General features: G+C 28.9%; 1 protein-coding gene across 1 annotated transcript; it reads left to right on the plus strand.

Moving 5' to 3' along the window:
- Positions 1-6,638: 6,638 nt before the first annotated feature.
- On the plus strand, positions 6,639-12,750 carry LOC114176689 (ABC transporter G family member 1-like). The gene is made up of 9 exons (XM_028061802.1): positions 6,639-6,863; positions 9,796-10,017; positions 10,126-10,205; positions 10,299-10,769; positions 10,862-10,948; positions 11,034-11,159; positions 11,272-11,466; positions 11,547-11,636; positions 11,978-12,750. The coding sequence occupies exons 1-9, from the start codon at positions 6,758-6,760 to the stop codon at positions 12,602-12,604; spliced, it is 2,004 nt and encodes a 667-aa protein (XP_027917603.1). The 5' UTR covers positions 6,639-6,757; the 3' UTR covers positions 12,605-12,750.
- The last annotated feature ends 1,182 nt before the right edge of the window (positions 12,751-13,932 follow it).

A 13,932-nucleotide genomic window follows, 5' to 3' on the forward strand; every position in this document is an offset into this window, starting at 1 on the left:
ATTCCCTCATTGTGGATTCTTATATCCCAATAAGACTCCATTGCACAATGACTCATCTCATACACCAATAGTATATAAACATAAGTATCCATGCATTCATCACTTTACAAACTAGCAATTGAGTTTAGAAAAAGATTAATTATGTTTTAGTGGCACCAAAACTAGCAACCAAGTTCCACATACAACTCGTGCGTATTTCTGATTTATCTAACTTTATTTGAACTATTTTTCGCATTGCAATACCTCTAACCAAAACTCAATTTTAACATTATTCCCTAATCTTAATTCATGCATTAGACTTACAACCATAACACCCCTCTCATATTATCACTATACCACGTTCATAAATCAAAGTGAAACTTAGTAGAACCCTCAACTCGTAACCATTTCAGCCACAACGTGAAGTGCAACTGCGCACTAGGCTGTCGCTTGGCAGAAAGTCATGTACCGCCAGGTGGTGCATCAGTTTCTGAGAAAATCCCAGATTCTCTTGCACCTGCGAAGAACCACAAGGACCCCCAACCACTCAAACAGTCGTCCCATTGCATGCAAAACACATGTATTCATGCTTCCAGTAAATATAGGAATCTAATTTATCATACCAACATCATTTTTTTTTCATAAATCACATAATAAATATTCCCCATTCTTCCCCCAAAACCCTAGCACACATTCATCTTCATTCACGCAATGATTCATCCAATACATCAAAACACAATAACAATTCATCAGTTTATGACATCAATCACTCAACAAAATACTACAAACTGGATTCCCTTGAACAAAATAACCTTAGAATTCAAAAAAAACCCAAAAACGAACCAAGTCTGCTTATGTCACCTGGCGGGCATTCATCACTACCAGGTGGTTCGTGCCAAAACTCAGAAAATTGGGTTTACTCATGTTGTGTCATCTGGCGAGCCTTTAATGCCGCCATGCAATTTCTATATAGAAACCTAAAAACCTCGAAAACAAAGTGAATTGAAAAGAATTTCAGGCATCAAGACTTCAACACATCATGAAACACATACATCAATTAAAACACAAAATTACAGCTCCTCTTACCTAGATTCCTTGCTCCAATTGCAATCCTAGTCCTCTCTTGATCCAAAAAATGATCCAATTCCTTGCCTCTCTCATAAAGCACTCTTCCTAGTCCTCTGAGTACTCCTTGGGTCAGGTTTAGTGCACTCAAAACAGTCTCCCTCGCAGTAGTATCAACTCCCTTCTTTCTCCTCCCTAATTTCACCCTTCACCTTTCTTTTCCAGCTCTTAATAATAATAATAAATTAAAAAAACGAAAATACAGCTTAATGTCCATCAAGTGCCATTACTTTAAGGTTTCTCCTCCATAATGCACTACCTCTACCTCTTTGGCTTCCCTGACGGCTAGGGTTTCTAGGTTCTCCACGGCTTAACAAAAAAAATATAAAATGTGAAAAGGAACTATCTCGCACTAACCTAGGTTTGAACTCAAATTCACCCAATTACCAAGTATATGCACAACCAACCAATCAATCCATGTTTCATTATATAATTCATGCACACCTATGATTATACTATCACACTGCAGTGATAACACACATGCAAAATAATTAAATAATTAAATTAACACATTAATGACATACAATGGACTCAAACTCAAATCATTTCCATATAATCAAGTACTCTCAATCACTTAAGCTAGTATTGTTCATTGTCCTAACTCTCTGCATTAATTACTATAGAGGTCCTTTCAATTGCATTTATTTTAAATAAATATTTATTTATTTTTCATGGGTCTTACACTCAAAGGCTCTAGGAATAGAATTTAAGTATATTTGTGAGTTGATTTTAACATGAATATGGAATTGAGATAATTTAGAATGCATGAGTATGAAGTGGTTGAAGTTTAATCTTGACAAATTGTAAATACACTATGTTAATTTTTTGTTGCACACTAACTGTTTGATAAAATATAAAAAGAGTTTCTTAGTGTTTTGTGAACTTTGTGCCTAATAGGGTTGTGAAGTGCGATAGTTATCATACGTTGCACAAATTTCTTAAGAGAGAACGATAAAATACTTATTACTTGCTATATGGAATCAGTGTATTTGTTGTGTTGGTTATCACTAACACTACTAAAAAACATTAAGAAGAGAAATTACTAAAGCAAATGTTAGAAAATTTCTAAATTATAATACACTTGTGTTCAAAAGTATTGGAATGATGATTACAATCTTATTTTCTAAAGTTTTATGAGCACATTGTATTATACTCAGACAAATTTAGCCTCGAACATATGTATTATAAAAATATTAAAACAAAATGCTGTTTATGATAAATGTAATTGTATTAAAAAAATTATTAACATTGTTTTTTATAGGAAATTTTGTCATCAACTATTTTATAATATTATTATTATTATGTAAAATTGCTTATTATTACATGTTTTTCATTTTTTTAAGTGATGAGAGAACTTAAATTTTGAAATATGAACAATTTTAACTGTATTAAATTTATCTATAATATGAAAAAAGTTTCTTATTAAAATAAATCTATACTTTATTTTGTCTATAAGAGGTAAGATATTATGATAGTAGATGATTGAACAATTATACATATACAACAAAAAGAAAATGATAAATTAAAATTTTATAGCATTTTGTGTGAAATATTAATTGATAGGTGGACGTGGATTAAAAGTTTTTCTCTAATGACCCACATCATAAATTGTGGTAAATTTATCCTATTAATATATTTGGATGTGGTGTGTGCATGTACAAGAAAATATTCTTACATCATATTTGTTTAATTTTTATATTATTTTTTAATCACTCTTAGATTTTTAATAAAATGAAACAAAACCTTCTTATTTGTTCTAATTATATTTTATCTATTTTATCTATTTTAACAATTTGTTTTTAAATATTTTTTAAGTTATGTTAATTCAAGGTTAGACCATTTAAGAGATCCCCATTTTTGTAGTAAAATCCCAAGTAGTGTTAACTATGTGTCATATGTCAGCACGTGATTTTTTTTTTAAATTTTATTTTCATTTTTTATTTTTTTATAATTTTTTTAAAAAAATAAAAATTATCACATGTCAATATGACATTATGTTACATGACAAAGACAATGTGATGTGACAATAGTAGTGCCATGTGTCACTATTTGATATGAAAAGTCTCAATGTAATTCTTGTATTTGTTATTTTATCTCAGTACCAATTTTTTAAAATGGAATCAATTTCATCCCTATATAAAATTTAATTTTTATATAAATTTTGCAATGGTATTTTTATTATAATTAATATTTTTAACCAAATTAAGTTTATTTAAATGTATATTTTGCATTGAATTTTATTTAAATTTTGTTTTAAATATTTATATATCTATAATTTATGGATAAAGGTTAGAGTTGCTTTAAAAACAAAAACTTTATAAATTCAAATATAAAATTTTAAAACAATTTTATAACAATTTAAAATAAATAAATTTATTTAAAAATTTTCAATTTAATTTATAAAGTTGTTATTTTTAAACCAACTCTAACATTTATCTATAAATTATTGATATATAAATATTTAAAACAATATTTAAATTCAGTTCAATATAAAATATACATTTAAATAAACTTAATTTTGTTAAAATATCAATTATAATTTAAATATCATTGTAAATTTTATATAAAAATTAAATTTGATATAGGGATGAAATTGGTTCAGTTTTTAAAAAATTGGGACCAAATTGAAATAAAAAAGCAAATACAGGGACTGCATTGAAACTTTTCACATCCAATAGTGACACGTGACATTGCCATTGCCACATCATATTGTCTTGACCACGTGGCACAATGTCAGATTGACACGTGACAATTTTTATTTTCTTTTAAATTATAAAAAAAAATAAAAATCAAAACAATTAAAAAAATCACACACGTGGCACATAATTAACACCGTTAGTGTACTACTAACGGAAAAGACCTAGTTGTAACAAAGTTTTCAAAATAAGGACTTAATTGAGTCAAATAAAACTAAGGAGACCTAATTGAGATTTTGCTACAAAAATGGAGACTTTTAGAATGATTTAACCTTAATTCAAACTTAACTCAACCTATAAAATTAATTTATAGTATCGTATTAACAACTACTTGATACATAATAAATTTATTTTATCTTTAATTAATATAAATTTTTAATAATTGTTGTTTATTCTAATATATATATATATATATATATATATATATATATATATATATATATATATATATATATTAAACATGAAATAAGATATTATTAAGTAATCTCACTAAAAATGACAAGTAATTTTATAAATAACAAATTTTATTAGAATCAATTTGGGATAATTCTCATATTATACTTTCAATAATTTAATTTTATAAAATTAATTTATATGATGGAATTTATATAAATTAAACTTATCCTAATTCCCTCCTACATAAATAACTTTATATTTACTTTAAATTTTTTTCCTAAATAATTATACTTTCGTTGAGTTTTAGATGAAGTATAATTTTTTTCTTGTTAAACTGTCAAACTATTACAAAATTATGTATCAGTCTAAGACTGTTAAATCATACAAACTCAAACTCTTTTATTCAATTATTATTTCAGGAAATGAAATTTAAATTATAATTTAATTATTTTTATTTATAAAATGTGAACCACTTTCCCTTCTCATCATCACGGTGGCTTTCTATATGTGTGACAAAATAACTGTCATATCAGAACTGTCAAACTGCCATCAGAACTTGACCCTTTTAAGCCAACGTGGAGAGTTCAAATTGAACGTAACAGTAGTAAGGACTATACCTACCATTTCATGTCACATTATATGGATCCTACTCACTTCTCTTTCTCAACCTCCACATTTTAATTATGTGCCAAAAAGTAAAACATGTCAAAATTTGACTTTCAAACTAAGGTGAATCACGATGGCTGGCGTGAATAACGTAAGAATAAGCATCTCAGAATATCAATTAGCTACTTATGATCATCCAAGAAGTGACAAGACTGTATTTATAACTATGCATAGTATATTTATGGTCTTTAAAAGTTTCAAACATCGATAGCTTATGCACAAGCTATTCTATCTATTCATGAATTGGTTAACACAAATCTAACAAGGAACGCAATCACCTGCTTCCAAAACAGTTCCTACTTATGTCTTCTTCTCTTATCCTTAAAAACAGTAAACGACACATTACCTAAGAAAATTTAGCAGATTATGTTAAAAAAGGAAGGTAACATGTGTAAAGTTAGTTTTGCTGCTTTCCCTGGAGAAGATACTAACTACTTCCTCATCAACCATATTAAAAATTATTTAAGAAAAATATAACTTTATAGTATTTTTTTAAACTATTAACATTTAATAGCAATTTTTTATATTATTATAGTAATTTTTTTCAATTCTTTTTTATTTTTAATGTTTTTAATTTAATTTTCTTAAAAAAACATATGTCTATACAAACTCTTTTTATTAATTTTTTTGTGTGTCGGTGATGGTACGATGTCATATCATACTCATTTATTTAAAAAAACTAAAATATAAGTACCAACTAATGAAATACATCCGACAAATGTTTATATTGAACGTCCACAATTCATCATACTATAACCTAATTATATAATGTATAAAAATATATATCATGTATTTTAAATAATGAATATAAATAAAATATTTTTAATATTAACTATATATATATATATATATATATATATATATATATATATATTACTTTTTAAATAAGTTGATTATACAAATATTTATCCAAACTTCTCTATATTTGTGTAGAGAATTTGGTGATGAAAGTTTCTTGGCTAGAAAAGTTTAGTATAAACTTTTTTGCAAGTCTCTTTTGCATTTATTATGAAAGTTTTTTACATTTATTAATTTTACTTTTTTAGTGTTTATTTCCATGAAGCCTAATGTATTTTTCAATCTACTAAGAATATATATCTAGTATGCTATTTGAATTGAAAATTAAAGGAATGCAAGTGCAATAATCATTCGGTTATCATTTACAGTATCATCAAAACAATCAGAAGTGATTTTGATTGAATCAAAACAGTGACTTGTTAACATGGTCTTCATCCACATGAACAATATAATTAAAAATACACCGTTTGACGTCTACTAATAAATTCCCTGAAAGATAACTTTAGAAGACATTTACTAATAAATGAGATGTGGGGTTGTGTAGTGACATTCTAAATTAAGTACCCATGAGTCCTCAATTTTATTCTCTTTCAAGTAAAATTCTTATTCCCACTCTTAAATTTTTTTGTCACAATCTCCATCAATACCACATTTTCCCAATCATCTTCGAGCCTGCACAGCATAGCAGACTGCAACAATTATGATTCCGATTAGATCAACCGATAACATTCAAGTTTAATTACACAATGTTCATACATTCAACACATCTATAATCATATTCTTTTCCGTTTTTATCTGGTTTTGGAATATCGAGGAACAAGTTTTGAATGATATATTTTGACCCTAAGCAGCATTTGAAAAGTTCAAGGTACACGTGGACGATCAAAGATTTGGTGTAAGTTTATGAGGGCTGGTTTGTATTACGTGCCCTATATATGTAGTTTCATGGCTTTGCCCTTCATCACAGTTTCATGTATTCACTTCACGTACCAAACAATGGACCATGCTTAAGCTTTCTATATCTCCATTCTTCATACCAAACAAAGACACAGCACATAAATAAGCAACAGATAACCAAAGAAGAAACAACAAATAGCATGACGAGTTCGAGTTCCGTTCACTGTGATCTTCTTGTGCAAGAAGAAGATATTTTAGAGGAGAAGAACAGAAAAACTACTCTGCATATGCTCATAGCAGAAGAAGGTATTTTTTCAGACAAGTCCATTCTTTTTTTTTCTTTCTTCTTTTTCAATCATTTCACTGATTAATTTATTCTTTTGATAATTAATCTAGTTTGACAAGGATATAGAAATTTGTTATTATTGTTTAATGTTTTGTACCTCACATCTTCCATCAATGATGAAAAATGTAGTGTATAGAAAACTCTTGCCTACACAGATAGAAAGAACACTGAGTAATTTGCATAAGATTTTTTTATCATTTATTATCATTAGGTCTTACTTATTTTGCATCCATCTAAAATATCATTCATATATATATATATATATATATATATATATATATATGTATATTGTAATTGTATATGATTTCTATTTTAGTAATTTTGTTTGTAGGGAGAAAAGGTTAATTTTAAGATAAAAGAAATAATTTTTTATTTTTATGAATGCAGGTCTTATTTAAGATTTAATTTTATCATTTCACATTTTTAGGGAAAGAATCTTTATTTATTAAGTTTAAAATCTTAAATCTGTTAAAGTTTTCAGGAGAGTTTTTCAAACCCAAAGCTTGAACCCAAAATTTGAATATAAATATAACAGATGAAATGAATATAGCTTCAGATGAGATTAATTTTTCTAAACCAAAAGTGAAATATTTATGTTTTTTCTCGTCCTCTCTTTCTTCATTTATCTTATTCACACTGAGAAATGACCAGACCAACTTCTTGTTGACGAGGTTTAAACAATAAAAAGAAGTATCTTCCTTTCTTTCTTTTCTTTTTGCAAACCAAAGTCATTATCCATCACATTTTCTTTCTCTTTCACCATAAATTATCCTAGTAGATACTGAATATGAAATATATTACCTGCTTTTTTTTTTTTCCAAACTATTGAGCAAATTTATATGGAGACAATATGTGGAAGACTCTAATGGTTCTTCTTTTAAAAGAGGTTCAAAGGAAGAGATTGATCGTGTAATCCACATTATCAAACTTTGTCTGTTTAAGGTTGTCGAGTTCTGCAAGTTGAGGTTACATGGACTTAACTTTTCTTTGCCTAACAATAATAATTGAAATTAGATACATCAAATTCAGACAACTGCTGTGTACATAAATAGTATTTGAATAGTAAGGTTGTTGATTTTTCTCGCCGATTACTAGAAATTGTGTTTTTATTAAGTTTATTTAACGTTTTAAATATATTTTATGATAATATTTGGATTAACATTTTAAAAAAAATGTCAAATGGTATAAATAATTCAAATATTATGATGATATATGTTTGAAATGTCAAAAAAATCTAACAAAATCTGGTTAAAATAATTAAATTCATATATTTCTAAAAATAACTAATTTCAAATTTTACTAAAATGTGAGAGACTAAAAATATAGTTAACCTTTCTATTTATCTCGTGGATGGAGTCAACAATACAGACAAATAATTAAAGAAAGATGTGTAAAGTCTTAAAAACAATATTTAGAAAGTTAGAAACAATTATTTACCTGAGAGGAATAAAGAATGACATGAAAGTTTAAGAATAGTATATAATTTAACTTAACTGTGACATACAGACGTGAAATTTAAAATAAAATCAAAAGATCATAAAAAAGAAGAAAAATTAAGAAGTTTAGAAACTTAATAGACAAACTGGTACAGATTCAAATTTTAAAGAAGTATATAATTTTGATTCACAAATTGATAATTTTTTAAATTAAAGGGTTGGGTTTAATTAAAAAAAAATGATTATTTTTTAAATTAAAAGATGCACAAAAAATTGGTAGAAATTTAAGTAAATGATAGCTTGTACTAATAATTGATAATTAATTTTAAAAATTGTTTACTTTTTAAATTAAAAAAATCCTATTTACTTTGTGTAAATAATTGAAGTAAAAGCGTTTATGTAAGAATTGAAATAAAAAATTACATTACAATTAATTGAACAACAAGAAACATGATGCACATTTAAATAAAAATGTTACAATATGTTTAAGTCAAAGCAAGTTGCACAAGTAGAAGAAACAGAGGGGAAATGTAACTGAATTGAGAAATACTTGGTGTTTGTTTAGGTGAAAACAACAAAAGGAAAAAAAAAGGTGAATTTCACATCTTTTATTTCCGCTCCCAAATGTGAGGAAATAAATAGTGCATTTTGAATTAATATTAATGAATTAATTCTGAAATGACCATATTTATGTTTAGATATTTTTATTATGAAAATAATCTACCAATAAAAATTAGTATACAGTTTTTTCATCAACTAAAAAATATTGAAAATTGTTTCATCTTAGAATCAAATGAGTCTAGAATCATAACCTACTTTTAACTCTTAACAATTGATTATATTATAATTTTTTATTTCTGTTCTTTTACACTAAAGACAGTAATTCTATTATAATTTTTATTTACTCTACTTTATATTTCCTATTTACTGCTCTCTCGTGGGTCAAATAACAAAAACAATAATATACCTTTCAGCATAAGACCACTTTTAACCTTTTTCCGACATGATGGTTACAACAATAGAGATGTGTTGTTAGGGAATAAATGTGTACGGCTAAGATTTTCCTTGTTCTTTCAACCCTCTCTCAACTTGTTTGAGTTGGAATGAATACTCACATTGTTGAGTGTCTCGTAAATCAACAATGAATGTATTTTGTATTTTTCGAAGCTCTGGTTGTTTACATCGCCTTATAAACTGCTGTTACCTCGTAACATGTTCTGTGGGTTTATGCTTTCTAAAACAAAATCAAAAACTCTCATCTCTAATCACGAGTTGCAGTAATCAATAAACTCCCTTGTTCTCCATGTTTCTGTGAAAATGTAACCCTTCACATCAATGAATGCAAACACCACAATACCTCTGCATGGAACCATCGAGTCACATTGCTTAATCACTCTTACGTTTGTTCGTCCAGAACATGAGCTTTTCCAAACTAACCCACAAGTTTTAACCACAGCTGAAGGTGATGACACCAAGGCAATAGAAATGAGTGTAAGAGTTGAGGGAGCGAAGGAGGACATAACAGTGACATGGGAGAATTTGTGGGTCACTGTTTCAAGTGGAAAGAAAAAGAAGCCAATTTTGCAGGGTCTTACAGGTTATGCTAGCCCAGGGAGGATTCTGGCCATAATGGGCCCTTCAGGATGTGGAAAATCTACACTTCTTGATGGTTTAGCAGGTCATTACTCACACACTCTAGTGTCTACAATTCATTCATTATGGTAGTGTTGATTCCTTTATCTGTATATTACCTGTATAAAATCTTATGATTCAAGCAATGTTGCAGGAAGATTGAGCTCACAAATGAAGCATACAGGGAAGATTCTAATCAATGGCCAGAAACAAACACTGGCCTATGGAACATCAGTAAGAAAATTCTCAAAATCTACGATCTTAAAAGAAAAAGTAGCATCTTTTTGCAGGAAAGAAATAATTGCTTTAACTACCATGTGAAATCAGGGCTATGTAACACAAGAAGATGCTATGCTGTCAACTTTAACAGCTGGGGAAACTTTATACTACTCTGCTGAGCTCCAGTTTCCAGATTCCATGTCCACAGCAGAGAAGAAGGAACAAGCAGATATCACACTCAGAGAAATGGGTCTGCAAGGTGCCATTAACACAAGGGTTGGAGGGTGGGGTTCTAAGGGTCTCAGTGGGGGACAAAAGAGGAGACTTAGCATCTGCATTGAGATTCTAACACGGCCAAGACTCCTTTTCCTTGATGAACCAACAAGTGGACTTGACAGTGCAGCTTCCTATTATGTTATGAGTAGAATTGCAACTCTAAATCTAAGAGATGGAATTCGAAGGACTATTGTTACTTCCATCCATCAGCCAAGCAGTGAAGTCTTTGAACTTTTTCATGATCTCTGTCTTCTGTCTTCTGGTGAAACTGTATATTTTGGTCCAGCCTCTGATGCAAATCAGGTGAAGAACTCAAATCCTACATTCCTAGTACATAAACATCTTTTGATCTGAGAAGATGGCAAAACACATAGTAACTTTTTGATTCATCGCAGTTTTTTTCTTCAAACGGTTTCCCATGCCCAACCCTCCACAATCCTTCTGATCACTACTTAAGGATCATAAATAAAGATTTCGAACAGGTACGTATATTCTCAACTTTTACTATCTCAGAGGAAAATGCTGACAAAATACTCAAATTAAATTGATTCATCTTATTGTTCTCAGGATGCTGAAGAAGGCTTTGGCAAGGGAGTAAGTACAGAAAAAGCAATTGATACCCTTGTAAAGTCTTATAGGTTGTCTCAAGTAAGAAAACAAGTTAAAAGGGAAGTGAAAAAAATAGTTGAAAGTGTAAGTTTCATGCTCCGCTCTACCTACCTACCAACACTACAAGACAAAGAATAATTTCACAAACCCAAACACTTACTACACACAAAATATACTTACTTTTGCATGACTTCAGGATTCTTGTGAAGCAAGGAAGAACAGGATTCATGCTGCATTTCCCACTCAATGCCTTGTTCTTACAAGAAGATCTTCATTGCAATTCTTTCGTGACATAAGCAATTACTGGCTACGTTTAATAGTCTTTATTGTAATAGCTATAAGCATTGGATCTATCTTCTACAACATAGGCACAGAAAATGGATCTGTTCAGGTAAGTAGATAATAAGCACAATGCTTACCTTTAATAAACAAACTTTGAAGAGTAATACAATACCCTCATGCATTTTTCAGGGGAGAGGTTCTCTGCTCATATTTTTTGTTTCAGTTCTGACTTTCATGACCCTTGTCGGTGGATTTTCTCCACTCCTGGAGGAAATGAAGGTAAACATCCTGTCATTTATTGCCATATAGTGAAGCAGCTTTCATTTCTGGAGTCAACAACTGCTTTAAGAAACTAAGAAACATAACATGTTGTAATGTAATGTAATGCAACACTTGTCCTTAAACCAGACATACTACTCTTTCAAAGATTTGAAACTGTTTTAAGAAACTAAGAAACATAACATATTGTAATGTAACACTTGTTCTTGAACTAGACACATACTGCTTTGAAATCTACTTAATTTAAGAAAAGTATTAAGTATGAAATTATTACCTAAACTTTGACGATCCAAACTTTGATACACTATTAACCTAACTGCATCAAATATTTGTGATGTCAGGTATTTGGACGAGAGAGATTGAATGGGCACTATGGGGTGACAGCATTTCTGATAGGACACACATTCTCTGCTGTTCCTTACATGATACTGATCTCTGTTATTCCTGGAGGAATAGTGTACCACCTTTGTGGATTGCACAAAGGAATAGATCGTTTCTTCTACTTCACATCTTTGCTATTCGCCATAGTTATGTGGGTTGAGAGTCTCATGTTGGTGATTGGAAGCATCTCCCCAAACTATGTAATAGGCATGTTCCTTGCTGGTGGAGTTGAAGGACTCATGATTGTAACGGGTGGATTCTATAGACTGCCAAATGATCTTCCGAAGCCATTGTGGAAGTACCCTTTCTACTATGTTTCCTTCCTCAAGTATGCCCTCCAAGGATCCTTCAAGAATGACTTTGATGGCCTAACATTTTCAGTGAATCTTGAAGGAGGAGGCTCTGCAAGCATGAGTGGTAGAGAAGTTCTAGCAGAAACATGGCACGTGGAAATGGGACATTCTAAGTGGGTCGATCTTGCAATCATGTTTGCAATGATTCTTCTGTATCGAGTTCTGTTCTTGGTCATCACTAAGTTCAAGGAGAAGTTCAAGCCTTTTCTTGCATCCATTAGTCTTCGACCATGACTTCTCACTGCAATCAGTTTAGAGACACTAGAGTCAAATGATGCTCGATGTGTTAGTTTGTTTACTAACTTCGCTGCTCTTGTTTTATATGAAAATCTTTTGAATTTACTAGATGAATGCGTGCATGTAATTTCAAATTATTTAAATATGTCTAATTATTCAAATTTGTTTATTTATTTATGCCCCTATGCATTTTTTATGATATATATATATATATATATATATATATATATATATATATATATATATGCGTTTTCATTTTATGCTTGTGTTGGAAGTTCGTGATGATTCTTAGGACTTTAGTGTTGCATCTTTAAATTATGAGTAATAGTATTTTGACAAACAAAGTTTTAAACTACACTTTTTTAATAAATAAGGTACTACTTTATTACTTTATTTTCATTAAAAAATAAAAAATATTCTATTTAATTCTATTTATAAAAATTTTGTCTAGTTTGACAAATTTGTCAACAAATAATTTTCCTTAAATTAGATGCTCATGTTCTTCATGAAAATATCTGACTTGGTATCTCGTTTCAAAGTGTCTATGTTGCCCATATTTTAATATAATTTGGTTCGTATTCTTTACAACTTACTTATGACTAAAATTTACCTAAGAAAATGAGGACTAAAACTTACCTAAGAAAAAAAAATCCAAATCTTGATTAAAGCACAATTTTATCTGCGCTATTTGCATGTTTCCTTTACTTGTGATATAATCCAATGTTTTTGTCCATATTTAAACATTTTAAAAAGTTTTAGAAATAAGAAAGAAAAACTCTTAAAATCTATCTTTTTAATATATGAATCTTAATACACTAAAATAACTAAAATTATAGTTTCTTTATTTTATCTTTTATTTTAGTTGTTGCACAATAATATTAAAATATAATTTAATTATTATGGATTAAATTGAATTTTAGAAGTATTATATAATGAATATAATATTTATACGTCTACAAATGTTTTTTTTTTCCTTTTTATATCATGTAATGATATAATATTTGTACACCTAGAATATCATTAGATTTGAATATGCATAGATTACAACATGTGACCTTAGAAACAAATATATAATAACCATAAAGTATATCATCTTGATTATTAGTCAATACATGTCTATATAATAGATAAAGAAGAAATGCCTACAACATCACAAGTAAACAAACCATGACCAATATTAAAGAATAAATCTTAATAATTTTACCTGTATTCTGATCTATCAGCTAAATGAGCTTCATAATATTGGAAATAGTTTAAGTATAAGTCAAAGTCCCATATTGGATATAATAAACAAAGTTAAATACTATATAAGAATAAAGATCCAT

This window comes from Vigna unguiculata, chromosome 3, assembly GCF_037176805.1.
Source record: "Vigna unguiculata cultivar grain cowpea cultivar isolate G323 ecotype 2 chromosome 3, ASM3717680v1, whole genome shotgun sequence".
NCBI classification, from domain to species: Eukaryota; Viridiplantae; Streptophyta; class Magnoliopsida; order Fabales; family Fabaceae; genus Vigna; species Vigna unguiculata.

Bases quoted from the DNA above. Each gene is read 5' to 3' on its own strand.
- LOC114176689 (XM_028061802.1), top strand. From the start codon at position 6,758: ATGACGAGTTCGAGTTCCGTTCACTGTGATCTTCTTGTGCAAGAAGAA. The intron at 6,864-9,795 runs GTATTTTTTCAG...TTTTAACCACAG, and splicing joins TATGCTCATAGCAGAAGAAG to CTGAAGGTGATGACACCAAG. The intron at 11,160-11,271 runs GTAAGTTTCATG...GCATGACTTCAG, and splicing joins TGAAAAAAATAGTTGAAAGT to GATTCTTGTGAAGCAAGGAA.